General features: G+C 39.3%; 2 protein-coding genes across 4 annotated transcripts; one reads left to right on the top strand and one right to left on the bottom strand.

Moving 5' to 3' along the window:
• Positions 1–4503: 4503 nt before the first annotated feature.
• On the bottom strand, positions 4504–9733 carry LOC120318364 (EKC/KEOPS complex subunit GON7-like). 3 transcript variants are annotated; one of them, XM_039365868.1, is made up of 3 exons: positions 9592–9733; positions 9245–9503; positions 4504–4685 (listed from the first exon to the last, which is right to left on the bottom strand). In XM_039365868.1, exons 2-3 carry the CDS (start codon positions 9441–9443, stop codon positions 4573–4575), a joined length of 312 nt encoding a protein of 103 aa, XP_039221802.1. In that variant the 5' UTR covers positions 9444–9503; positions 9592–9733; the 3' UTR covers positions 4504–4572. The 3 variants fall into 3 exon arrangements, with proteins under 3 accessions (XP_039221802.1, XP_039221804.1, XP_039221803.1); XM_039365870.1 differs by having other exon boundaries at positions 9251–9503; positions 9592–9728; XM_039365869.1 differs by lacking the exon at positions 9592–9733 and having other exon boundaries at positions 9245–9585.
• A 12-nt stretch (positions 9734–9745) lies between these two features.
• UBR7 (ubiquitin protein ligase E3 component n-recognin 7) lies at positions 9746–27623 on the top strand. The gene is made up of 11 exons (XM_039365867.1): positions 9746–10073; positions 11989–12122; positions 14285–14345; positions 15743–15838; positions 16611–16664; positions 17119–17224; positions 19154–19320; positions 19989–20114; positions 21121–21283; positions 22651–22712; positions 24426–27623. The coding sequence occupies exons 1-11, from the start codon at positions 9867–9869 to the stop codon at positions 24516–24518; spliced, it is 1269 nt and encodes a 422-aa protein (XP_039221801.1). The 5' UTR covers positions 9746–9866; the 3' UTR covers positions 24519–27623.
• Positions 27624–27692: the final 69 nt, after the last annotated feature.

Genomic DNA, 27692 nt, shown 5'->3' with positions numbered 1-27692 from the left:
TTTATGTGGGCCTTGGCTGTCACGTTGTCCGTCAGGACCAGTACGTGCCTGCCTTTTATGCTGCTGTGAAAATGCCTTAATGCTAGGTGAATAGCCCGCAGCTCGAGCCAGTTTATGTTGTGTCGGAGATCCACCGCTGACCAGCGGCCCTGTGTCCACTTGGTCCCCAAGTGGCCTCCCCAGCCGAATAAGCTCGCATCTGTTGTGACTACTACTCTGTCTGGTTCCCTGAAGGGGGACCCCCTGAGGAGAGCTGGAGATAGCCACCACCTGAGGGAGTGTCGTACTCTCAGAGGTATGCCTACCCTCTTCCGGGATGCACTGATTTGCTGTCTCTGAAACGGGAGCATGAACCACTGCAGTTCTCTTGAGTGCAGCCTTGCCCAAGGAACTATTGCTATGGTCGATATCATCTTCCCTAGCAGCTGGGAGAGGCAGACCAGCGTCACTGACTGACCGCGGCTTACCTGTTTTACGGCTTTCTTTATGCTGCTGAGGCGTTCCTGTGATAGGTACACCTTGCACTCCTTTGTGTCTATGACCGCTCCCAGATGGAGTATTCTCGTAGTTGGGGTTAGATGGCTCTTTGGAAAGTTCACCGAGAAGCCGTGGTCCTGCAGCAGTTTTATCACTAACTTTAGGTCTGCCCGAGACTGCTGGGCGGACGATGACTGGATTAGAATATCGTCCAGGTAGCACTGGACTCTGACTGGTACGTTTCTTAGGTGTGCTGCCAGAACCGCCAGAATCTTGGTGAACACCCTGGGCGCTGATGACAGGCCGAATGGAAGTGCCCTGTATTGAAAATGGTGCCCCCTGTAGGCAAACCGTAGAAAGCGGCGGTGAGCCAGAGAGATAGGGATGTGCAAGTATGCCTCCGTGAGGTCGATCGATGCCAGAAAATCCCCTTTCCTTACGCTTCCAAGGATGGAGCGTAGTGTCTGCATTTTGAATTTGCGGTATTTTATGTAGAAATTTAGCCTTTTAAAATCCAAAACGGCTCTCCAACCCCCCGAGGGTTTTGGGACCATGAAGAGGATAGAATAAAACCCATGGTCTCTCTGGTTCATAGGCACTGGCTCTACGGCCCGTATGTTTAGAAGGTGCTGAACGGCCTCATTCATGAGCCTTCTTTGTTGGGTTTGTGGGACAGGGGCACGGGCGGAAGCGGTTCGGGGGCTTTGAGAGAAATTCTAGAGATAGACCATGACGTATGGTGTTCCTGACTCATACGTCCGTGGTGGTCTCTTCCCACTGGGGAGCAAACCCTGCTAGTCTGCCCCCTATGGGAAGGTCTGGGTGGGAGTCATCTGGTACGGCGGAAGGGGCGGTTGTTCCCCCGAAAGGGCCGTCTTCCCTGCGTTTGCCTATGTCTTGTATTCTGTCTGTCCCCCTGTCTTTCCCTATCCTGTCTAGCTTGGAAGGGTTGGGAATTTTGAAAGTAGTTGACCCTGGCTTCCGTACGAAAGGATTGTTTCCTTCCCCAGGAGCCGGGTCTCTTGTCCTGCCTTTTAAGCATGTGTTTAAGGACCTTGCGCTTGTCCTTGTTCTCTGTCAGGTATGGCGTTAGTGCCTCACCAAACAGCTTTGCCCCTTGGTACGGAGCCGAAGCCAATTTCCACTTGGATTTGGTATCCGCCTGCCAGTTCTTTAGCCAGAGGATGCGCCTGCTCGTGTTGTTTGCCGCCATTGCCTTGGCTGAAAACTTGGTCGCTAAAAGTGTCGCGTCCGACGCATATTCCGTGGCCGCTACCATTTTGCTGAGTTCCTGGTGAGTGCGTATATCCTCCATGGGAACCCGGCCCTGTAACTCACGGAGCCAACAAAGTGTGGCTCTGGTGAAAAAGGACGCGGAGGTAGTCGCCCTGGTAGCCCAAGCTATTGCCTGGTGCGTTCTCCTGTAGTTGGACTCACTCTTTCGGTCCTCGGCTTTAAGAGCCTCAGCAAAATCTCCTGATATGGCCGTGTCCGATATCAGGGGACCTATGGGTTCGTCCACCACCGGCACCTCCAATGTTCCCTCTAGCTCCCTTGCTACATTAAATAGCTTCCTCTCCGCATTGCTAGGAAGCGGTAGGGAGGTTGGCGCTGCCCACTGTTTCCTTATTGTGTTTAGGAACATGGTCGGGCATGGTATGCGGTGTTGAGTGGTTACCTTTTCGGCGAACGTCGGCTCAGCCTCCGTGTCAACTGTGACAGGCTCCGCTGGTGTCCCATGCCCCAGATGGGCTGTGGCCTCAGCCTTGCGCAGAATGGTAACAAAAAGAGAAGGGTTAAACAGGCCGCTGAAGGACGGCCCTTGAGGTGAGGTGTCCTCCTCTTCCTCAGACATTTGAATCCCTTGTGACGTACCTGGCTGGTCCAGGTAAGCTTCCTCAGAGACCGACGAGTCTGAGAAGGAGGAGAGGTCCTGATGGTCCTCCGTTTCCTCCCGATGCCTCGTTCTAAGTCCTAGAGGCTTGGCTTTTGAAGTTTGAGCCCTGGCCTCAAATGCACGGTCCACTGCCTGTGCTATTAGGGTAGCTAGCAGATCCCCCGTCAATGCAGGAGGAGTGACCATTGCCTGCGACCCTGCAGGTGCTGTGGTTAGCATGGTCCTCGGGGTTTCCTGTAACCTCCGTGGGGAGGGGGATCGGGAGAGCGATGAGAATTCGCCTATCCCACCCTCCGTCTGGGACTGTGATGAGTTCCCTAATGACCAAATGGCCCGTGGGGATGAAGGGAGACCCAGTGGTAGATCAGGACCTATTCCCCCATTCTGCCTATTTTCAATTCTGGCCCTTTTCTGGGCTCTGTCGAACTCTTTTTCTAGGGCTTGGTGTCTTCTGATTGCCTGTTTGTCAGCCTTCTTTGATGACTTCCTTGCAGCCTTTCTAGGGGCTGCAGAGGATTCCAAATCCTCTGAAGCGGGTGCTCCAGATGATGAAGGCAGGGCTCCAGTGGAGGGAATGATTGCTTCCTCCATTCTCCACTAACGCCGGGCCGCGATAGGGGGGACCCAGGTAGTAGGAGAGCTCCAACTTTGAGTAAGGACAGGCGCACTACTGGGGGCGTCTGGAACTCAGGAGCAGACTCTGCAAAATTGTCAGAGTTAGTCACTGTGCACGGATAAGAACAGGCACGCTAATGGGAATGCCTGGAACCCGGCTTGACTATGGTGGGTAAGGACAGGCACGCGACTGGGGATGCCTGGAACCCACCACTAAATCCAGAAGCGTACGGGCCACTAATGGGGGACCCGAAGTCTGGAAGGAGCCAAAGGCAACTAAACACAGTTAGTTATGAAAGGTTCTTATTTACTTTAGGTAGAAGACACCAAGTCCTGGAACCAGCAGCTATGTGTCTGATTTGAATGTCTCTGAATGAATAATAGATGCTTTAGTACCCCAGTACTGCTTGCCTATTAATTCACTCCAGCGGCTGAACCTAGCTTTCTCAGGGAGCCTTAGATCCCCTGTTTGGACAAAAATATGGCCGCCGCTGCCAGGAGACTACTGCGCATGTGTTAAAAGGAGCAGGAGATTATTGCGCCTGTGCTAAAAGGGCTGCCTGTGCCACGTGCGGTTGTAACAAAGAGCCGCGCGTGCTCCCAGCTGTGCAGACAATGGCGCCTCGTTTAAAAAATCCTGAGCAGCCTGGTGAGTGAAAAAGACTGCTCCTTCGCACGCCAGCTGTTTCCCTTAATCAATCTCCCTCCCAGCATGCGTCCCCTTTGTCCTCCGCTTCCCTCGCTAATTGCTTGCCTTTCTGTCTTTTTTGTTTTGTTTGTCTTAAACGCGAGGGGTTGCCCGAGCCTCCCCGTTTTTTTAAGGCGGCTGCCGGCTGCTGGAAGGTGGTTGGGGTTTGGGTTAGGGAGGGGAGTTAGGGATTTCCCCCTTTTAAGTGGGGGTGGTTTCCCCTGTAGGGAATCTGACTTCCTGAGTCTTACAATTTATCCCGGAAATTTTGAGTAATCAATTAAATTGAATTAAATTATCTCTAATTAACTTTTAAACTAAGCAATTTCAGCTACTAGAAGAAATCCCCCCCAATGGAAAGGAACTATACCTGCCCAGGAGCCAAAGTTGTAGGTCTGTCTGCATGGCCAGATCAGTCAAGACTGGGGAATCATGGTCCAGGACAGGGCGTGGCAACTTTGGCTGACTGATCTGATTGGCCAGGAATACAGTCTCAACCCACTGCGTGGATTATCCATCTCCAATGCTGGAGAATGGAGAGCAACCAAGTGCTTCCCCCGAGGTTTTCTAATAAATGCTGGGCCGTAAAACTTGGGGGGAGGGGTATTAGCTGAGACTAGCCTTGTTGGGAAGTGAGGAGGTTATTTCTGCCTGACAGAAGTTGCTCCAGTCAAGCGTTATCAGTGCTGCCTTTCCCAAGCAAAAAAGGGTACTTTCAACTTTGCTTCTCTTTTACTTGCTCATACATACAATCTTCTTGTTGAATAATTTAAAATAACAGATAAATAACTTTATGAACAATTTTAAATCAACATCCAATCAAACATTTTTTTAAAGATAAGTTTTCATAGTATGGGAACTTTAATATTTTTTTAAAAAAGTTTTACAGTTTCCATCAGGAGTGTGGTTTTGTCCGTTTTAATGGTGGTTCATCTGAATATCCTTTGGTGTTGATATGCTTCCCTTCTTCCTTTTCCTCTTCCTCGTCATTTTCATCTCCATTATCACCTACAAAAATATTAATCATCACATAGAACTATTTTTTCTATTAACAAGTGCCTCCTAAAGTATCATTCTACTTGTGATAAACTTATTTCCATAATAGAATTCAATTCTTTTCTGCTAGTTCAAGTTCAAAATACATGTGAGCAAAAGATTATACACAGAGTTGTGCTTCTATACTTTAGAAATAATTAGATATTTTGTTAGGTATAGTTGATTAGTTGTACTTTTACATTGTGTTTGAATGACAATCTGATGCACTCAGCTACTTCCCCAGAATTCATCCATACCAAAATACACTAGCTATTCAGAGTAACCATTCTCCTGATTGAATTGTGAATTGGAATTATCAGTGTCTGCCTAGTTACTTACAGAGGACTAGGAAGTCATTTTGATTTTTTTAAATAGAATCTTTCAGAAAATTCAGAATAAAATCTGTACTAATCTGCAGTCAGCATCACCTCAGATAGAAATTCAGCCTTCCCAATGCTTTTTTTAAACTCTCTTTTACAGTTGGGCTAATGGGGATGAACTATGAAAATCACAGAGCCACAGTTTTCCCAGAGCAGACTTACTTTTGAAGGGTCCATCTAGATTTCTGTAAACAGATGTAAAAATTAATCATCTGTTAACTCCCCTGTTCCTGTTTGAACAACATGACTACATTACTGTAGTCCTCAATATTGGTTAAGAATTGATGCTGACTTTTCTGACACTCTCTGCTGCTGTTAATTATGCCATGGGCTTGTGTTCCTTCTGAATGGTTTTTATAAGGATATCTACACTTGATGATATTGTGCTCGTGTTTAAAAAGGCTGAAAAGCCATGATGTGAAAGCTATTGCTGAATTAGCCCCCTGATCATAGATGGAAAGGTCCTTGTGCAAGTTATCAGAAAATATATATAGCAAATAAGAGAATTTCCACCAAGAAAAAACAAGGTGGTTTCAGAGCAAACCATGGCTGTGTATGCCAGACTTTCACCACCAGGCAAGTAAATTGTTACTACAGTATATTTATTGTTTTCAAGACTACCTTTAAGAGCTTCCACTGGGATTTCGAGTAGAAAGCTGTTTTGGTGATCAGCATTTGCAGCAAAATCACCTGAGCCTTTGCTGCATTTTAGGACACAGTTAAGTGCACAAGGGCACAATGATAAAACTAGTCCTCTTATGGTCAAAACAGGAATGTGATGAGGGTATGTATTATAACCATTATTGTTCAATGAGGTGATAGATTGGATAATGGAGAAAAGTCAGAAATACAAGAACTCAATGTAAGGCAGATAAACTGAATTTCACAGATGCAACATAAACCAATGACTCTGTTTTCACAGAGGAATCAGAACAGAAGGCACAGGAACTATTAGGTGTCATAAAAGAACAGAGAGGTTTGGACTAAAACAAAACATGACTTCGTCACCTCATGACTCAGAAATTAACATGGCCTTTAGAAATGAGCCAAATGAACAAGTGCATGAGTTCAAAAGCCTAGTTATCTGATTTTGCATCAACAGTAGCTAGATTCACTGATGTTGGATGAATTGGTAGTGCTCAGTCAGCTTTTGCCAATTAATAGTAATGTCTTTGTAAAAGGAAAAATAGCTGAAAATTAAGTATCCAATGTAGCCATCATGCTACTCATGTTCTATGCAGCAGAAATGTGCGCATAGTATACTCAGCACCCATGGAAGATTTCAGATGAAGTGTTTTAGGACAATCCTGTATGATTGATGTTGGAATGGGAACATTACATTGATATGTCAACTGTCCATCACTGATAATATGATCTGGCAATCATTCCTTTGTTGTTCCAAAGATGCTTTTTCACAAGGCAACTGGACTGTTTTTCTTTGAAGACATTTTGCTGAAGAAGCTTCTTGGATGAGAAGCGAAACATCGTCAAAGAAAAACAAGAAGTCCAGTTGGCTTGTGAAAAAGCATCTTTGGGATGCCAAATAGAGGCTGACATATGATAGTTACACTCTAATATCAGTAAGCTGCATCTGCTCAGGACACAGAACACTAGAAGGATATCTACAGTTATTTCTCAACCATGGCCACAACAGCTCCAGTAGCAATATCCTATAATGGGGATGTCCTGCCAATGCCAGAACACATGAATGAAGCACTGTAAAACAGTGCTTTCAACTTCCATCCTTTGCAGGGGAATACAATGTTATCAAATGCTGCTGAGGTCCAGGAGGACTGAAAAAGATGCATTCCTCTCATCCTGGACATGATAAAAATCATCAACCAAAGCAACCAATATCAGTTTCAATCAATGACCAGGTCTGAATCCTAAATGACAGTGACCTAGATAAATCATTTTATTATTTATTTGTATCTCACCTATATTTTTACAAATACATCAAGATAGCGAATATATCCAACACACCTTCTTCCTATTTTGTCAACCACCACCACCACTCTGTGAGGCAAGTTAGGCTGAGAGTGATTGGCTCTAAGTCACCCATGCTCAACAAAATTCTCTAAAAAGGGCAAGTTGGAAACAGTGAAAGTGTAAAAAAATGAATAAACAGGTGGCATCACATCCTTTTTCAAAGACATGATTCTCTCATCTCTCTTTCTGAGGATCTCAAGTCAATTCAATAAAACAATCAGAGATATCATTCTTTCTTGGTTTTATGAATGGGTCTGTCACTAACCCATGGATTCCTACTTTCATATACTCACAATTAGATGACACCAATTTATATTTTCTGACATACACTTTAGCCCTTCATTTATAATTAAATCTATACATTAATTTTTCTGCATATATTCAGCAGTTTTATTCTGTAAGATCAGGCAATTTCATTCAGCTCTATTACATCCTTCCTCTTTCTCTTAGAATCACTGGCAGACATTTTCTTTTTATTATGTTTTTAATTTATGGCCTTTACTTTTTACTCCTTTTACATTCCAAGTTGCAGTTTCTTCCACAGGTCATTTGCATGACCTTTTGGGCCACCAGATATTGAATAAAATAGAGCTGGAAGGGACATTGGAGGTCTTCTAGTCCAGCCCACTCAAGCAGGAAAACCTATACCATCTCAGACAAATGATTCTCTAGCCTTTTAAAAAAATCTCCAGTGATGGAGCGCCCACGATTTCTGGGGGCAAGCTATTCTACTGATTAATTGTCCTCACTGTCAGCAAGTTTCTCCTTAATTGCAAGTTGCTTCTCTCTTTGACCAGTTTCAACTATTGTTTCTTGTCCTGTCCTCTGGTGCTTTGGTGAATAACATGACCCCCTCTTCTTTGCAGCAGCCCCTCAAATACTGGAAAACTGCTATCATGTCTCCCCTATTTCTTATTTTCTTTAGACTAGCCAAACCCAAGTCCTGCAGCCATTCTTCATGTGTTTTAGTCTCCAGGCCTTTGATCATCTTAGTTGCTCTTCTCTGAATTTTTTCCAAACTCTCAACATCTTTTTTGTATATGGTGACCAAAATTGGCTGTAGTATTCCAGGTGTGGTCTTACAAGGGTTTTATAAAGTGGTACTAGTATCTTGCGTGATCTTGATTCTATGCGTATTTATACAACACAGGATTGTATTAGCTTTTTTTGGCTGCTGCTGCACACTGCTGGTTCATGGTTAAGTGATCATCCACTAGGACTCAAAGGTCCCTCTCACAGTTACTGTTTTTAAGCCAGGTCTTGCCCAATCTGTACTTGTACCTTTGATTTTTTCCTACCTAAACTTTGCTTTTCTCCACACTGAAACTCATTTTGTTGGATAGGGCCCATTGTTCAAGTTTGTAAAGATCTTTTTGGGTCCCAAGTTTGTCTTCTACGGTGTTGGCTATTCCTGTCAGTTTGATGTCATCTGCAAATTTGATGTGTTCCCCTTCAATTCCCTCATCTAAGTCATTGATAAAGATATTGAAGAATACTGGGCCTAAGACGGAACCTTGTGGTACCCCACTGCTTACTTCTCTTCATGTGGATGTAGTGCCATTGATGACTACTCATTGAGTACGGTTTGGCAATCAGCTGCAGATCCATCTGGTAGTGGTGTTGTCTATTCCACCTTTTTCTAGCTTACCAAGGAGTAGGTTGTGGTCTACTTTATCAAATGCCTTACTGAAATCTAAGTATCCATGTTAGACAAAGCTTTGAGACGATTCTCTTTGGTAAGATAGAAAGATGAGGTATAAGTTACCAAGCCTTAATTCCATCCATGCCAAACGCAACCTCCCTTGCTAACAATAAGGATCACACTGGTCAGTTTGGATTAGTATGCCCCAAGCACAATCAAAGCCCAATTTTATCCTCACTCATAGGATGCAATATCCCAAAACGTCCTCCTTCATTTGGGAGCTGAAATAGAGCAATCAAACCTGTCCTCACAGGTACCACAAAAAGCAGGGGTAGGCAACCTTGGCTCTTTTATGACTCGTGGACTTCAACTCCCAGAATTCCTGAGCCAGCCATGCTGGCTCAGGAATTCTGGGAATTGAAGTCCACGAGTCATAATAGAGCCAAGGTTGCCTACCCCTGCCATAGAGTATGAATGACCATCATAATATGAAGGACAAAAACCAATTCCAAATATCAGACCTTCACCTCCACGCTCATCTCGGTCCCCGGCGGCAGCGAGGCTCTCCTGTTGCACCAGAAGGCCAAGCCGAGCGGTGACTTCCTCCCGCAGCTGAGACAAGCCCGCCAGCAGGCCCCGCAGCTCTCCCGGAGGATCACACCGAACTCGCCATGCTCGTTTCAAGCCATCGCGGCCGGTCAGCTCCGCCTGCAACTCCATCGCTCGCTTCCCGGCGCCAACGAGGAACCAATCAGTTTTAGCGTATTCCCTCTGACGAAACTGTCAGAGAAAAAAAAACACACACACACATCAGGAAGCGGGGGGGGGGAGGTCGCTCTTCCAGTTCGCCTCTCCTAATTCAACGTACATGCGTCACCAATCCCGCTCGCTTTTGTTGTTGATACGATATATAGTCGGAGGAGGAGCGCACCTAACCGTGCCTTATCTCCGCCTCCATTCCCCTTTGTGATTGGCTGTCGCCGCTCACGTGCGGAGGGCCCCGTTTGTTCTTCGTCGCGACTTGTTGTCCGCTTCCGGTATGCGCGGAAGCGTCACCTGGTGGCGGGTTCTCGTTTTCCCGCCTTTTCCTCCTCCGCCTCGGGCTTTTTACGACTGAGTCGGAGAAGCAGATACGTCAGGGAGATGGAAAGGGCGACGGCTGCTTCTGGCGCGCCAGAAGAGGACGGCGGCAACGACAGCAACGCGTCCATTGGCGGCGAAGACGGGGACAGGAACGCCGAGGAGCCCGTCGTGTCGCTAGCCGAGGTGCTGGCCGAAAACGAGGAGTTGGAGAACGAAGCGCGCGCCGTGCTAGGCGGGAGCGACCACGAGCGTTGCAGTTACTCTCAGGTGAGAGGAGGGCGGGGCTGGCTAAGGCCGGCCTGATGGAAGGGTTGCTTCTCCAAGGCGCTTGAGAAGGCTCCCTTTAACCTCTTGCCTTCAGTTATGTCGGACTTAAACTTTTTTCTCCCATTTTCAGCGCTGTCAGATTTTCGACGACTGTCCGGACAACTCCCTGTATATATTACCCTAGCTTGGTACTGAGAACGGGGAAATTAATGGGGAGAATGGCAAGGGTTGGTTTGCCATTGCGCTTTCCTAGGGCTGAAAGAGGGTGACTGGCCCGAGGTCACCCAGGTGGCTTTGTGTCTAAGGTGGGGCTGGAACTCGCTGTCTCCGGGTTTTTAGCCTGATGTCTTAACCACTACAGCAACACGGATTACTGGTGGACTACCACTTTCTTATTGTTAGCCGGTAAAGTCAGTGCTTGTTGACAGTGGATAATGGGAACTGCAGACCATAAGATCTGGGGAGCTCAGGGTAGGAAGTTGGACAAAATTTGGGGGGCCATGGAAGTAAGAGGTGCAACTTGACTAGCTGCTGCTGCTGACAGTACTATAATTTATTTTTGGCTTATTGGCTATGGTGAATATTGTGGTAAATTTAAAAGATAAGTTCACAAGCTATTAGTAATAACAAAACAGCAGTCTAATGAAAAAAGGGAAGATAACCATATATTTGTGTTTATGTGTGTGTGTGTGTGTATGTGTGTGCCGGAGCATGCCTTTGAGTCATTGTTGACTCTTGCCAATTGCGGTACTAGTCTCTTCAGGTTTTTGTAAAATTTGGGAAGTAAGATACCATTGCCTCTTTTTTAGGGCTGAGAAGGAATGACTAACCCAAGGTCACCCACCTGGCTGGTGCTTAAGGCAAGATTCATAGCCTTCCAATTTCTAACCTGGTGCCTTAACCCTACACAAAATTGGCTCTTTAAAGCTGAGATCAGCCAAGAAGATCTTGTCACCTTTTCGATCTGTGGGTTTTGTTTTGTTATAATCAACCAATTATTATTAGCTCCAACAATAACTGAAATATGCTAAATATCTGTATTTATACTTTTAATTAGTTTTCAGACTTTTTTAAAAAAAATGGTAATCTTTTTAATTTTTTTCAACAAAAGAAGTTGTTATAAGTTAAAATTCCAATGTATTATGGGCAATATAAACTGTGAGATGGATTCTACCATACAAAAACTTTTTGGTATAAAAAAAGGAAAAAGCCAAATAATAAAGTCACATCTGTCCTAGCAAACACTCAATATATACAACGCTAATATTTCCTGTGTTTTTATATCAATAGCTTGGTACTGAGAATGGGGAAATTAAATATTAATTGTGAACTGTTTATATAATATATAACAAGTGGACAATAGAGTATATTTTAATGATGTGCCTCACAAAGATTTTACAGGTGATTAAGTATTGCATATTGGAAGTTTTATTGCATAGGTCCTTAGCCAGGGGTCTTGAAACTTGGCCCTTTTATGATTTGTGGACTTCAACTCCCAGAATTCCTCAGCTAGGCATGCTGGCTGAGGAATTCTGGGAATTGAAGTCTACAAGTCATAAAAGGGCCAAGTTTGAAGACCCCTGTCCTTAGCAGTAAGAGTAGAAGCTGAGTTATCTCTGTCAGCTAACCAATTTCCATGATTATCTAACAGAGTATTGTTACTTGCTTTTCATCTACTTGTCTAAATGGAAATTAGTTATAATCACTTATTCCTGGTTGAATTAGGTGTAAGATAACTATAGTGACCTATGTTTTAGGATATGGTTACTTAAGAATTCTTTTAAACCTCCAGTAAGAATAAAACTATTTAACTTCTAAGATTTAGGTTTGTTGTCTTAGGATTTCTCTGTAAAAGCAAAATCTTAACATAGTACTTTTCCTGATTGTTTTCATTGCTATGCTGTTGTCTTTCCAGGGTGCTGTAAAGAGGCAGGCATTATATGCCTGCAATACATGTACACCATCAGGTGAAGAACCAGCAGGAATTTGTTTAGCATGCAGCTATGAATGCCATGGCTCTCACAAGTTATTTGAATTATATACAAAAAGGTAAGCCAAGAGAAAATAAATTCATCCTCTTTAGGCCAATTTATCAGTCTTCAGCTATTTAAATTAGTCCTCAACTTATAACCATAGCTGGGACTGGAACTTTGATCACTATGGTCATTATGTGAAACGTTAGATGACTGTATGTTTAGCAATGGCAGTTTCAGTAGACTCATTAACACTTGTTAGGCTAGGACAGCACTACTGTTAGGTGAGGATCTCAAGCTTCTGCCCTGCCACACTCGCCTTCACTTCAGTTCATCCCACCAGCCAATCTTGCCCCCTCATTCTCTATCTTTGGGTGCCTCACACTCTGTTTCATATCCCTGGTGCCAATGTGGTCACCCACTGCCCGTAAATGGCGTTTGCTATCTTCTGTGGGTGGCCAGGTGCTGGGTGAAAGTGCAGCCTGGGATGCATACAGGGAGAGAAGGAAGAGGGGGTGGCAGTTCCCTGGGTGAAGGTGGAGGCTGTGCGGGAGATGCTGTTTGGATCAGTGGAAGAAGGAGATATATATGAATGATTCAGCCAATCAAAAGGCAAATAGCACATGATGCTAGCCAATTAAGGAGAGGTGCTTGAGAACTCTCCCCAACTTCGCTGCTTGTTTATCCGTATGAGAGCAACCAGTGGATAAGCATTTGAGTTAGGCATTGCAGAGAAGAAAACAACATATTCCCCCAACGCAGAATTTCTGCGTCAGCCCTGCATCCTATGTTGCATTTTGTATCTTTCTTTGTTCTTGCTTATAAATGTTTAGTCTTTTGTTTGAAAATACTGACCAGGAAAAATGAATTCCTCCCCCCCCCATGCTGTGCTAGGAGCCACAAGGAAGATGGGGCACAAGTAGAGGCTTTTAAGCCTTGATTGAGGCATACAAGAGGAGACCAGCTGTTTGATGTCCAAGCACCATCAAAAATACACTGCCACAAGTAGTAGGCCTGGAATATCTAAGCAACCCAGTTCCTCTTGTGTGGCATCTGGAGCCAGCTGCCCTTCAGTAGCCCTAGTGATGGTGGATTGGTCCCTGAACCACAAGTATTGCCAGCCAAGGCAGCATAGCTTATGCTCTAAGCCAGCATGTATGGATGGGTTCTACTGGAGCAATCTTCAGCACAGATGGCAGGGGAAATGCTAGTGGCCATGAGATGAGAAGGGCATGGACCAATGTTTTTAAATCTTGATTGGGGGGTGGGGTACCTGCTTCCTTGCCTGGTTTGTGGTCTGGCACCCATCTGCTTCCACCAGGATTCTGAATGACTTCTGTTCCTAGGCATCATGCAAGAGGCCCCTTGCAACTTAGATATTTTAGTGCCCACAAAGATGCTCATATGCTGTCACATGCACTGGGTGCTGGGATTCCTAGACAGATGGACTCTTCTTATATGCTTCAATCAAGGCTTAAAAGCCTGTAGCTGTACCCCATCTTCCTTGCATGTTCTGCCATATACACGGGGATTTCTTCATTTTTCCTCGTAGGTATTTGAAGAAAAGACTGAGCTTTTCTAAGAGGAAAGAAGGAAGGATACAAAACACAGAGTGCAGGAATATGTGGTGGAATGCAAGGCACCCAAAATGGCAGAGATGGAGGGAAAATAGATGGGAGTAGGAGTTGAAGTGCAGTTAGGCCTGAATTTTGATCATGTGACCTTGGGGATGCTGCAACAAATGGTTGGTGAACAAATGTTTGTTAGTTGAGGATTGCCAATAGAATACAATTTCATTTTTTAACAAGGAAAAACATAATTTTGTGACACCTTTTATTAGAGATTTATTGGACTCAAGGTATTATTACATCAGTGTATTTTAAAAGTGAAATGCTTGAGTAAATAAATATAATTTTCAAGTTCCTAATTTCCAGCTAGAGAAGAGTGCTACTTCATTACAAAATATAACCACAATATATAGTTCTATGAGTTAAAAAGTTGTTTTAAAAGGTTCATGACGTCTTTAGGATTATAACTGAAATTAGCTGTGTGAATACTTAAGAGACATTTATTTTGGTTTGAAAAAAAATGGATGGTAAATACGATTTAATAATTATAATTTAATAATTTTTGAAGATGTTTTTCATCTATTATGAACATAATTTGTAAATGGCTTGCTTTAAGTATATGGAGATCACGACACTAGCATCTTTCAGAATTTGCCTTTTTTCCCCTTAGAAACTTCTGTTGTGATTGTGGAAACAGCAAGTTCAAAAATCTGAAATGCAAACTACATCCTGTAAGTATGAATATTAGGTTTACATTTGAGAGAAAAATGGTGGCCAGACTTATTATTTATCTGAAATTATAAAATCCTAACCCTAATGTAAGAGAAGAAAAGTCGGAGGCTACAAGAGGAATCCAAGCATCTGGAATTACTGCCGAACAAGAGCATAGAGATGCTCTTTTCACTTCCCAGATAGACTGTAGCAGTGACTATAAATGGGACTGCCCTTGAAGCTATAGTTACTTTTGAATGCAGCAATTGAGTAATTATGGGCATGCCTTAGTTCATTCATGTAACAGCTACTTCAAGATCTGCATAAGTTATCACTTGATTTCTGGGGCTTGGGATCTCCTACTTCCAATAATTTATGCTGGCCCAGTTAAAACAGGAAAAAATGGGCTCCTTCCAGATTCCCTCTTTCAAAAAGTATCATCTATAGGATTCTCAGAGGCAGCCCTTTTTTGTCTCTCTCTCTCTGGAATAGATCCCCCAGAGAATTGCCTTGCCTTAAATTACTGGAAGTCAATAAAACCATGGTTATTTCAATAGGCCTTTTAGAAGGAGTTGGTTTCAGAATTCTTCCTATGTAAGAGTGTAAATTATATGGATTTATGAGTCAATTGTATAGGAATAATACATTATGTAATATTTATTGTTTGGCCGGTTGCTTTACTGTTTAAACATGTTTGTGTGTGGCAGAATTTTAAGCCACTCAGTCAAATGATAATTAGAGTACCATATCAGCCTAGTAAAATAGTAAACAAAAGCTAATTCAAAAAGTTGCTGTATGTTTTTCTTAATACATACTGATACTACAGTTTGACTTAGGGCCAGTTATCCCTCTCAGTCCAATCCTCATCACAGAGTTGTTATTATGGAAAAAATAGGAAGAAAAATACGTTTGCCACCTTGACTCATTTATAAAAATAGTAAAGGCAGGATTGCCTGCCTGCTTTAGTTGGAAGACCTAAGTTTATTTTATACAATATTTGAATCTGCCTTCATCAAGGACAAGTGATAAGGGTTATTGTCTTTTTCTGAGATGAATTAAGCTATTTCCCAAAGCACCTGAAGGCAGGACAAGAAGCAACGGGTGGAAACTAATCAAGGAGAGAAGCAACCTAGAACTAAGGAGAAACTTCCTGACAGTGAGAACAATTAATCAGTGGAACAGCATGCCTCCAGAAGCAGTAAATGCTCCAACACTGGAAGTTTTTAAGAAGAGACTGGACAGCCATGTGTCTGAAATGGTGTAGGGTTTCCTGCCTGAGCAGGGGGTTGAACTAGATGACCTCCAAGGTCCCTTCCAACTTTACTACTATTACTATTACTAATAAATAAATTCTTTGTATATAATTTCTTTTTGATTTATCTTCTATTTAAGGTACCTGTCTTACATTTTTTTTTAGGAAAAGGCAACAGTGAATCCAGGAAATAAATATAATGATAATTTCTATGGATTATATTGTGTTTGTAAAAGACCTTACCCAGACCCTGATGATGAGGTAAATTGTAATGATATGTAAAAGATGGAAATACATTTTGTGCAAATGCAGTTCATAAGATGTAATAAATTTATTTTTTTATTATTCCTTTTCAAGTTAAAAACAGGAATTTTACAAGTACAATTGAAAAATAAAAGAAGACCACTGTAGTTTTATGTTTTGGATATTAGAAATAAGCCTTTCTTAGAGAAATTAGATCTGGAAGGCTAGCTTATATTCATGTTCTGAGGTTGTAATAAAATAAGACAGATATTATCTCTCAGGAATTATATTTTCATTAAATTAATCACCCAGTGGTTTGAATATCTGTTACATGTACTTTGTCCCAAGAATATTGAATAAGCTGCTTGTGACATAGAAATGTATGTCTTTTTCTCAATCTGTGTAACCATCAAAAGTTATTTTAAAAATTTAGAGCTGTTATAAATACATTTCAAATTAATATAAATGCAAGTATTTACAAAGTTAGAAAGAAACAGTAATTAGATTTTTTTTGTGGTGGGTTGGGTTTGCTCCACATTCACTTTTTCAGTGTTGAAAGTTAAAAGTGGAATGAATATTTTTCAGTGACATGGAACTTGAATGATATAAAATAAGCCCTTTTGAACTGGATGTAGCAGTGTGTTGACAATACAGATAATTATATATGAAAATGCCAGCTCAAGATAAACTGATAGTAATATTACATGTTCTCTGTAATTTCAAAGACCCGTTTCTGAAGGGTTGACATAATAGTATATTTTATAATATAGTACTATGATTCTATCTTTAGATTCCAGATGAAATGATCCAGTGCATAGTTTGTGAAGATTGGTTTCATGGAAGGGTAAGCAAATATAATAAAATTGTATCATAAATGAAAAGGATTGGAAATATGTAACTTGTAAAAAACAGATTTTTCTTGCAGTCTTGAATCTTTCAGAGAATAGTTGCATAGATCCTTAAATAAGCAAAATTCAGAATTTCAAACCCATACAAGGGGTCCTTAATATCTGCATTAAAAACAATTTGGACGCTGAAATCTTTTAGTTTGAGAAACATTTAATAATACCCTATGAATTACAGCCTTTTAAAGGAATGATAGCTTTGAAAGTAAAGCTAATATTTCAGCTAGTGTCTATAGTTTATGCCATATACACTGCATGGATTATAGAAACTTAAGACGAAAAACATGAGCCCTAATTCTGTGATATTAGATCCCTTGTTCTAATTTTAATGAAGAGTCCTACTGTTTGTCAGTAATACACAATTGTTCTGCATTTCCATTTGCTTCTCCTCAGCATCTTGGTGTTGTCCCTCCAGATAGTGGGGATTTTCATGAAATGATATGTCAGTCTTGCATGGATCACTGCCCTTTCTTGTGGGCATATGCCTCGCGGTTAGCAGGTGAGGAAAAATAACAGTTGTTGTTGAGCTAATGTTTAATCCTGACTAAGTATCACAACTCAGTGAAATGGAAGATTTTTGATTAGATACTTTCATTTAATTGGCATGAGTGAAATATGTATTCATCTTGTTGTATTTTATTAATTTAATGCATTGTTCGGGGTTAAATATTGAAGTTTTTATGATATGCAAACTACAATTTTAATACTAAACATGCCTGCATGGAAAATAATTCTGCCCTGAAAGTTAAATCTGACCAATTAGTCAGCTGCTTACTGGGAGTTGAAATGGGGCAGATACCAGAAACTATTTAGCTGGCAAATATTTTGCTCAAACTACTACTTTATCTTTTGTAATTTTGTTTTGAAAATTTTCAGTTTATGGTTAGGAGAAACAATCTTGTAAGAAATTGTATTCTCACCTAATGGTATCTGCAGTCATATGAAAAAGAAAGTACACCCTCTGAGTTCAGAACATAAAAAAATATCTGGTGCTTAGCCATTCTCAAAAGTAGGTAAATACAGCCTCAAAAGAACAATAGCACATGACATATTATACTATGTCATCGTTTATTTTACAAAAAGAAAGTATGGCTTATGAGGAATAGCTTGTAGAACTATCTGTAGCAGCAATAACCTGAAATAATTGCTTTCTGTATATGTACTTTCTTTTTCACATGACTGTATGTGAGTACATTTCTTACTTGAGTAATCTTTGTGTAATTGAGGATTGGATTGTTGGAAGAAAATAAAGATAAGCATTTGGGCTTCTCTAGTGTGATCCAGCAGATAGTCCTTATAATTCAGCAAAATATATATTATTGAAGAAATATGTTTTCTAAGGCCCTGTGATATTAGATCACAACTGTGACAGGTTTAGTGCTTTCTGATGGTTCTGAATATAGGTACCTAGTACCATGTTGTAAAATATTAGGTACAGGCTTATTAAATGACACATTTAAATTTTTATTCAAAAATTACATTTCAAGTTAATTAGCTGTGTTTTGACAATTTTTATGTCATTAGAATATTGCAAGAGAAAGACTTGAAAACTTAGCTTAAATATTATTATTGCAAAAACATGAGAAGGTGAAGAGGTGAGGTAGTTATCCAATATAATAGTTTAGTTATATGTTATTCTGGAGAAAATTGTATTGAGAAATTGGACACTATTGTTAAAATAAGAGCATGAAAATAATCAGATATAATTCAAAGAAGCACCTGTTTCATTATTTTTCAGAATGTCAGTGAAGATGATACAAGTTCTTGAGGACATAGCATCGAACTAATGGAATATAAATTTTTATACAACTAAGTTTGTCCTGCCACTATGACATATTTTTCTTACTTGTAACTTTCACAGTCAGATATTTTTTTCACAAAAGCATTGGAATTTTGGGCATTTTCTCCATTAGGGCATAAAATATAGCAGTACTTAAAAGTTTGTGAACTCTTTTTAATTTTTAATATTCCTGCATAAATATAACCAATATAATATTGATAATGGATTGTCTTGCACAAGTCCTAAAGCTAGATAAAGAGGAGCCAATTAAACAAGTTCTTGTTCATTGATTTATTGAGAAAAATGATCAAAAACTATATATTGGATATTCAAATATTTGAATATACAATACTGAAAATTCAAAAATTTTTGCAAACTTTTAAACATCACTGTATAACATCAGTAACCTATGCTTCATTAAAAGATGTGGATTATTATTTGTAATTGCAATACTTTCATTAAAATGTCTTTTTGGAGATAGAATATAAATAAATGATCATGTTATCATGTGACATTGTTTCCTTTTTAGCAATGTTAGTTGTATTGTTTACATTGATATTTAATTATGCAAAGATATTTTAGCTAATTGAGGTAGAAATAGCACTTACTATATTTATTCTAATAGGTCTAGGTGTCTATTTCTTGTAGTTCCAACTGTGACCAAAGTTATTGCTGCAGCTGATAATGGAACTGTGCTGAATGTTGAAGAAACTGAAGTAATCAAAAATGAAAACAGTGTAGAGCAAATGAAGACTGAAGATAAAACAATACAAATTAATGAACCATCTACCAGTTCTGGCAATGAATGTTCAGCAGTAAGTCCTGTATTTCTTGTTTTGCATCATATTATTAAAAGCTGTAATTCTGAGCTCATGATATTCCTGGCTGCATCATTGCCATGATATGTATTAAGTAGAGTCATGTAGCCTAATCTAATTTATGAGAGTTTGGTGTAGTAGTTAAGGCATGGGAGTAAGATCTAATCCTGCCTTGGGCATAAAGCCAACTGAATGATCTTGGGTCAATCTCTGAGCCCTAGGGAGCAGGCAGTGGCAAATTACTGCTGAAAATCTTGCTAAGGAAACTGCAAGGACTAGTTCAATCAGTCACCAGGAGGCAAGACTGACTTGAAGGCACCACCACCCCTAGAAAATCTAATTTACAGAAATACCTAATACTGCCTGCAAGTGGATAGAACTATAGCATTTGGGTTCATAAATACCCCATACATTATCTATCTTTTTTTGTTTTCATGCATTTAATTTAAAACTATGAGAAGGTTTCTGTTAAGCATAGTCAGTTGAATACATTTACCAAACTCTTCCGATGTGGAATATGCCTTTCTGAAATTAGTTATATCAATGTGCAGGTGAAGAACTGCATACTATTATACTATAAACAATAAATCTGGGGTGCTAAACAGACTGGAATGAGCAAAGGATAAGGAAATTAAATAACACTGGTAACTTTTATTTTACTGCAGCCTATTAAGGAAATATTGGTGTGCAAGCTGCAAGAACTTCAAGCCAAGAAGAATCTGAAACAAAATACAGCCACCTTCTGGCCACACAACTGGCGAAGCAAATTGTGCACCTGCAAAGCATGTGTGGTATGCGTTTTTAAATTGCTGTATCTATATGAGCTGTAGAAGAATATACACTATAGTTTTTTTCTGAAACAATTGCCTGGGAAATGAGTGTATGATCTGTGCTGATCTGGTTGAATTTATTCTTTTTTCAACACCTAAATGGGACTGCTTTTTCATTTTTTTTTCCAGGGGGGCTGTTTCTGCTTGAGGAGGAGAGGCTAGTATATGTTTATAATTTTATGTCTACCATGTTAAAAAGATTTTTAAAATGCCACCTTTATTATTTTTATAAATAACTCAAAGTGGCAAACATATATAATACTCTTTCCTCCTCCTATTTTCCCCATAAGAACAACCTTGTGAGATGGACTGGGCTGAGAGAGACTGTTCCAAGTCACCCAGCTGACTTTGATGCCTAAGGAGGAACTAGAATTCACCATCCTGGTTTCTAGGTCAGCACCTTAACACTAGACCCAGCTGGTTCTCAGTTCATCTTAAATTCATTGTTTTCCTTTTTGGAAGATAAAAAAACAAACTTGGCAGTAAAAACTGAAACCTTGTAAAAGATTTCACACTTGGTAGAAATATGTCTTTAAAATATAGTACATTAGAAAAATATGAGTGTTTATGTTTTGTTCTGTCATTTGAAAATCTACATAACCAATCACTTTTAGAGATTTGTCTCATGTAAAATTTTATAAAAAGGTGGGGGGAAAGAAGTATTGTGTGTAGGGATTTTTGACTTTGCTGTTAGAATTTACACATTTATTGTAGAGCCACAGTTGTTTGTTTCTCCATTCATAAGCTTGCTAGAGTTGTTTTGAATTGTTTAGGTTCCTTTGTCACAAAGCTATTTTTCCCCCATCTCACTTCATTTTACACTATTTTTAAAGCTATTTATATGCTCTCATACGTGCTATTGCTACTTTTTAAAAAAAAAATTGAAAAAATGAATTTGCTTCTATTTTGGATTCATGAAATATTTTATAGATTAACATGTACATGAGAATAATTTCTTATTCTTCAGAAAATGTATTCTGATATGGAAGTCCCATTCCTAACGGATGAATGTGATACTGTCTTGGCTTATGAAAATAAAGGGACAAATGACCAAGAAGCAGATAGAAGAGATCCTCTAATGGATACACTTAACAGTATGAACAGAGTACAGCAGGTAGAGCTCATCTGTGGTAAGTAATTAAAATAAATGAGAAATAGTCTGGATAGGATTTCACTTTTTGTAGGAAAATAGAATTGGAAAGAGGTTGATGCTCTAAAACATTTTTGTTAGTGATAGCGATGAATATCTGTAGCTTGGGTATAGGATGAGGGTGGAGGTTTGTTCTCTGACCTTGTGGTTGGTTTCTGAATATTTTGTTACCAGGCTAATAATATCTTCAGCAGAATTTAGGGAATGTCATAGTTGGTGTTCTTTTGTTTATAAGGGCTTTGTGTGGTCAGTAGGTCTTGTGATGGGAGGGTCATGTCAGGTGAGGATCTTGTGATGGGTCAGGTGTGGGTCATTTCAAGTGAGGGTTTTGTGAACCAAAAAGCATGAACATTGGCTGGTAGACAATTGCCGCAATCCCCAATCCCTAATTGCTACCCACACTGACACCGAGCAGTATCAATTAGATTGGAGCAATACAAGAATCATTAGCCATGTTACCATCCGCCAGGCGGTGCGAGTTTATCGAAGCCTGGCACTCTACAAGGAACTTCATCGACAAACCTACAACCAAACCTACAAATCCCTGAGAATTCAAATCAACCGTACAGCTAACCAGCAATATCACTGACCTTCAACCGACTCATGCAACCCCCATCACCAGCTCTTCACCTCCCAATGACCCTCACCTGTAGTGACCTCCCCATCACCTCACCTGACATGACCCACATCTGACCTCTCACAAGATCCATCACAAAACATTCAACTGACGTGATCCATACCTGACCCATCACTAGAGCCATCACAAGACCCTCACTTGATGTGACCCTCCCATCACAAGATCTACTGACCACACAAAGGCCTTATAAGCAGATGAACATCAACTCTGACATTCCATAAGTTCCACTGAAGCTGTTACCCAGCCTGGTAACGAAACATTCGAAAACCAACTCACAAGTTCAGAGAATGAATCTCCAGCCACATTTTTGTTAATTTGGAGGCTGCAAAAAAATCAGCCCACAAAAATCTAATACAATATTGTTTATGGCAGTTGACTAAGAATATTGGCTTAGGACTATTGAGTCAGAGTAAGAATTTATAAGATTGTCCCTGTAGTATACTGTCAGCAGCAATCTATCAGAAATGCTTAAATTAGATAAGTGTCCTTCAGCAATAAGGAGTATGGAGAATTTTTTATTTATAAATAATAAATACCCCCACAAAAGTACAGGGAAGTAGAGGGGCAGTATAATTGTAGTATAACTAAAGCAGTACTTTGCGGGGGGGGGGGGGAGGAACATCTTTAAAGCTGATTGACAAGCCACAAAGGATAAAAAAACCTCTAATATAAATATGCAGCTACAATAAAATCATTTTTATTTGGTTCAGAGTACAATGATTTGAAAACAGAATTGACAGACTATTTGAGAAGATTTGCAGATGAAGGAACAGTAAGTATACAATATCATTTAATACTGTTATTAAAATATTCTTTGAAGGGTTTAAAAATATAGCCGTTATCTGTGACACTTTGACAAACTGCATCTATGGATCTCCAGCTGTATTAAGATAAGTGAGACTGTTAGGGCCCTTTTTCGTATTTGAGAAATAAATATGCTGCTGTTACCTATATAATTTGGATTAATAATAATCACCTGGAACATGGAAGTCTTCAGCTCTTTAGATAAATTGTATTTCCAGTGCTTTCCCCTCTTTTCCCCCTTAAGAGCCAAGCAGGAATGTACTACCAATATCTAGAGCATGGATAAAATGTATCCCAAGCTAGGCAAAAAGATTAGATTTTCAAGTCAATACACTTCAATAAAGAATTCTATAGGGAAGAGTAAGAAATGGTCAGTTACTAAATAAAATAACACAGAAACATTGTTTTTATTACTTGAGGTCTATCAAACATATTTAGGCATTTTTACAGGGTGATTCCATAATTCCACAGCATCTTCTGGTCTTCACTCTCTGCTAACTGTTTGAAGCCAAAGCAGGATCATTGAGCAAATGTTCCAAGATCTTGGAGTCGCTTCCAAAGAGGGAAATTTAAGCTGACCAATCAGTATTTTGGATGACCTTTTGCCAAACTACCCAGTTTTAGAAACATCCTACAATTCTGTTTGGTATAATGCTGTTACTAATCAATATCAGATTCATGATAGTTTGGTCTGAATATGCCTAGCTGTGTCCTTTGTTAGAGCAGTGGTCTGAAAATGGGGAAGAGAAGCTTGAACTTCTCTCAATTAGCCATAGATGATTATGAAAGTATACAGATTTAAATCTAAAATCAAAAGACTTATTTGCAAATTAGAAACAAATGTAACAGACTTTGTAGCAATTAAGTACTATTTGATATGTAAACTTATGACTATAGAAGATATTCAAAATTTGTTATTTGAATTGCTAGTTCTTTGTTCATGAGGATAGCAGAATTGGAACATTGAGGCTTACTGTTTTTAAATCTAGCAGTTGAAATGGAGAGACCTGCTGTTTGTCTTTTTGATAAATTACCTCAAGTATCCGGGGTGCAGAAGTCTTGTAAAATCTCAGAGCTTCCAAATTTTCTTGGAACTCCAAGAAAGGGAATGGTGGAAATATAAATAGTAAAAAGGTATCCATTCTCATTAGTTTAGTTTGCTGCTTAGTTTCCTCTTCCTGCTTCTGTTGTGGTAGTGGATTTGGAAATAAATTTGAAAGTTAATATAAATGAAATGACTATATATAAAAGGTAGTAAGGTGATTTTAAGTGTACTTCACCAACAGAATTTTGAATAAAGTTGAATCAACTGACATTGATAAATTAAAATCTGAAGGATGGTTAGAAAAAATTCTGTATCCTGTTCTAAGTGACACAGTAGAATTGAGTTTTTAATGATTCAAATTCAAAAATTCTATATTGTAGCGTCCTATTGAAGGTATCTGACTAAACTATAGCCACTTTAAATATCACATAATGCACTGGAAGTCCCTATGATTCTTTTAAAACTTTTAAATTTTGATATTTGATAAATTTTGAACATTTCTTATTTTGGTTAGATTGGTGCATTTGACTTTGTATTCTTAAACACCTAATATAACTATTCAAACATCAGTGAAAAATTTTATAGTTTAATATTCATACTACTGTCCTGTTTTATTTATTTATTTATTGTTAACAGGTTGTTAAACGAGAGGACATTCAGCAATTTTTTGAAGAATTTCAATCTCGAAAGAGGAGGAGGGTGGATCAGATGCAGTACTACTGTAGCTAGACTAGATTGGAAGTCTTAAAAGACTACATATACAGCTGTCTGCTAAATTCTGGGTTTTCCCTTCCAATTTAAATCTAACTTCTTGTTCATCTTGATTTGTCTCCTAGAAGGCAGCGTTTATTATTTGTAGCCACATGCATACATCAATTCCTAGTAACTATACTGAGAAGTGAAATGATCATGGATTCACAGAATGTCACTTGTGTCAAAGGGCTGGTTAGTTTTCAGAAGATACTTATTTAGAAACTATAGGTGACAACAATATTTTTATGACTTAAAGGAAAAATCTAGATAAAGGTCTTAATGGATTAGCATTCAGGGTCAAGGTACTCCTTTCTCAAAGACTTATTTGAATGCAAGATTTCATATCTGCTTGGTTTTAGGGCATTCATTATGATATATTCTGCTAGCTGTTACTATTAAAAAGCCAATTTGGATCATTTATGGCTTGCTGAAATAGTTGAAGTACAACTTTTAGCTATAATTAGACATTCATGACTGCTGAATGAATATGACTGAGGCCAGAGTGTGTATTATAAACAGTGGTTAACTGGTAGGCAATGATAGTGCAGAGGCTTAGTGATATTATCACCAATATGTTTTGACTGACTGCCAGCACAGAATATGTAAATTGCTTTTTGGTAGGTCACAATTATCAGATTATCTATTGACTTTTTTAAGAATGAAAAGAGTATCTGAAACTGACATAAGATAATTGTAAATGTTTAGGAAGAGCAGCCTACAAAGCCATTTACCAAATTTTAAAATATGGCCGTGATCTTTTGTAATTATGTCAGAGAATACAAGCTCTTAATACTGCAAAGAATGTTTAAAACATCATTTAAGTGCATCTATTTTATCTTGGTTAAATTTATCACCTAACTACTAGAAATTCACAGCAATCACATGCTGTATACCAATACCTCAATAAAATGGTATTTTAATTTTTAAGTTAGTGAGTGTTGTAATAGCAAAGGCTGGTTCTAAACATTTAAACTTGAAAGCACATTATGCATTTGCTCATCTAGTAGGATATTTCAATCCAATTCCTATCATCAGAGAAAGCTTTGGCTATTCATTGGTTATGATTTTTCTCATTATATTTTAAATTAAGAGTCACTGCCATAGCCATAAGATAGCCTCTTGAGTGCAGGGTGGTTTTATATTGCTCTTAGAATGGTATGAAAAATAAGAAACATGATTTTCATGAATGCTACTGTACATGCCAGATTAGAATTAATAAGCAATTGTCTTACATAATTACAGAGAATTTTTTAAGAGTGAGTGACCCATATGGTAAGTATGTATTGAAGGAGTGCTAGCGGACAGAATGTTTCAATTTCAGTAGTCTTTGTTGACATAAGGAAAGCTCTCCAAGTATTGCCAAGCTGCAATTTACTGCATTTTTTTTTACTCCTGACAAACATTATAGGACAGAAGGAAATAAAAATCTATCCTTGCTGGAGAGCAATACCAAACAGAAATTACCCCAATAAACTTGAATTATGACTGATTTTGGATATTAAAGTGCCAAATGATTATCTTTTCTACTCTATCCAGTAAGAAATCTGAAAATCCACACATAAATCAACAATTAGATCTAAGCAAACTGTAATATAATTCAACTAAATTGATCAATTACAGATTTGTTGTAACCGTTTGATGTTACAAATCACTTTTCTACAGAATAGATAACCTGCACCAGGACATACAAAATTTTTCATGCACAAATACGTCTTTTCTCTTAGCTGTCTCAAAAGATTTATCATTACAGGTTCTTTCCTACCTTTGTTTTTGGACAATTCTTATGTTACTGTTTTGATGATAAGCTTTGAGTAGAATGCAGTAACATGGGGAATATTTGAATCATCTCAAAGGAAAGCAGTGCAGGCTGGAGTGCCTACCACGATATACTTTGCAATATTTACTACTGTCTGCGAGACTGTTTAAATCCTGGATATGCTAATTTGTGAGGTCATCCTTTCTTGAGGTGAAGTATAACCAGTAATGGCATAATAGTAGGATCATTCGTGGAAAGGAAAATGCTTTGTTCCAGACTAGGAACAAACCATCACATTCCATTACTTCTGCCAAGCCTTTGAGATCAGCTGCAGTTGACCAGGGACAAAAGACTGAATAATGTCTGAGTTTGGCTAAAACAAAATTCAAATATACAGAATGATTCTACAAGGCAAGTAGGGTAAGGCTGGCATGCATCATTTCCAGCAGTTCCCAGTATAGCATATCCCACTTCTCCAAATCTTCCCAGTGCTTTCCCTTCAATTACTGCTGCCAATATCCTTAGCTCTTTTTCCCCACCCTGTATCACTTCATCCCAGAACAAAACCATCCATTTTATTTCATATATGGGCCAAAGCGTGCTTCAGTTTGGATATGGATTACCTGAAAAAATTTATGCTTCTATATTTATATTACTGCAATCCTGTAAGTGGCTTGACTTAATGACTGGCCAGAAATCAAGTAAGCTCCATAATAAACACTTGAACAGGATAAAGAATACATTTCATTAAGGCAGCTTTGATAGACTGTGATCCTTAAGGCAATTCAATTAGTTTGAATATTGTAAAGTCACTGAAAGGCAGAGTAGCCATTAATTGCTGGAATGTAGAATGGTTAGCTTCATGTCATGCAGTAAATAATACAGTCAACACTTCCAATGCAGATGACTCATAAAGAGAAATCCCTTTTAATCATCTTGCTTAAAAGTGAAATGAATGGTCTCAGGCTAGAAAACAAATCTGCAAGCCAGCGTATAGAATTAGAACCAAGAAAAAATACTGGGCACTGAGTAAGCTTTCTTCAGAACTCAACCTGAAAGTCTAAAGACTAGTGCAAAAGATGAAAAGTGGACTTAAAAAGAAAAATCCTAAAATTTCAGATGAGAGTTTTATAATATAATGAAAAGCTTAAGATTGTTTCTTTATCTATATTCTGTGGCAGACCTACCTGCATAACCTTCCCAATTATTTCAGAACACATGCTGGGATCTTCATTGGGGTCTGCTTTTTGTTTTCCTTGCTTCTACCTTTAATGTTCATTATACCGCACCTGAATTGTTTCAAATAAAGATATTGCCTACTGTAATTCAGAGTTTTATTGGTACTTTTAAAGCATGCAGGTCATGAATATTGCGATATGTTTGGCCCATTCAAA

This window comes from Crotalus tigris, unplaced genomic scaffold (assembly GCF_016545835.1).
Source record: "Crotalus tigris isolate CLP2741 ecotype Arizona unplaced genomic scaffold, ASM1654583v1 scf7180000020201.887925, whole genome shotgun sequence".
Classification (NCBI taxonomy): domain Eukaryota; kingdom Metazoa; phylum Chordata; class Lepidosauria; order Squamata; family Viperidae; genus Crotalus; species Crotalus tigris.
Note: the sequence above shows the minus strand (reverse complement) of the source record. Positions and strands in the feature narration are given on the sequence as shown.

Coding starts and splice junctions, on each gene's coding strand:
- LOC120318364 (XM_039365868.1), bottom strand. CDS start 9,443: ATGGAGTTGCAGGCGGAGCTGACCGGCCGCGATGGCTTGAAACGAGCA. Junction 4,686..9,244: donor AGATGAGCGTGGAGGTGAAG/GTCTGATATTTG, acceptor ATATTTTTGTAG/GTGATAATGGAGATGAAAAT.
- UBR7 (XM_039365867.1), top strand. CDS start 9,867: ATGGAAAGGGCGACGGCTGCTTCTGGCGCGCCAGAAGAGGACGGCGGC. Junction 15,839..16,610: donor ACCCAGACCCTGATGATGAG/GTAAATTGTAAT, acceptor TTCTATCTTTAG/ATTCCAGATGAAATGATCCA. Junction 20,115..21,120: donor GCACCTGCAAAGCATGTGTG/GTATGCGTTTTT, acceptor CTTATTCTTCAG/AAAATGTATTCTGATATGGA.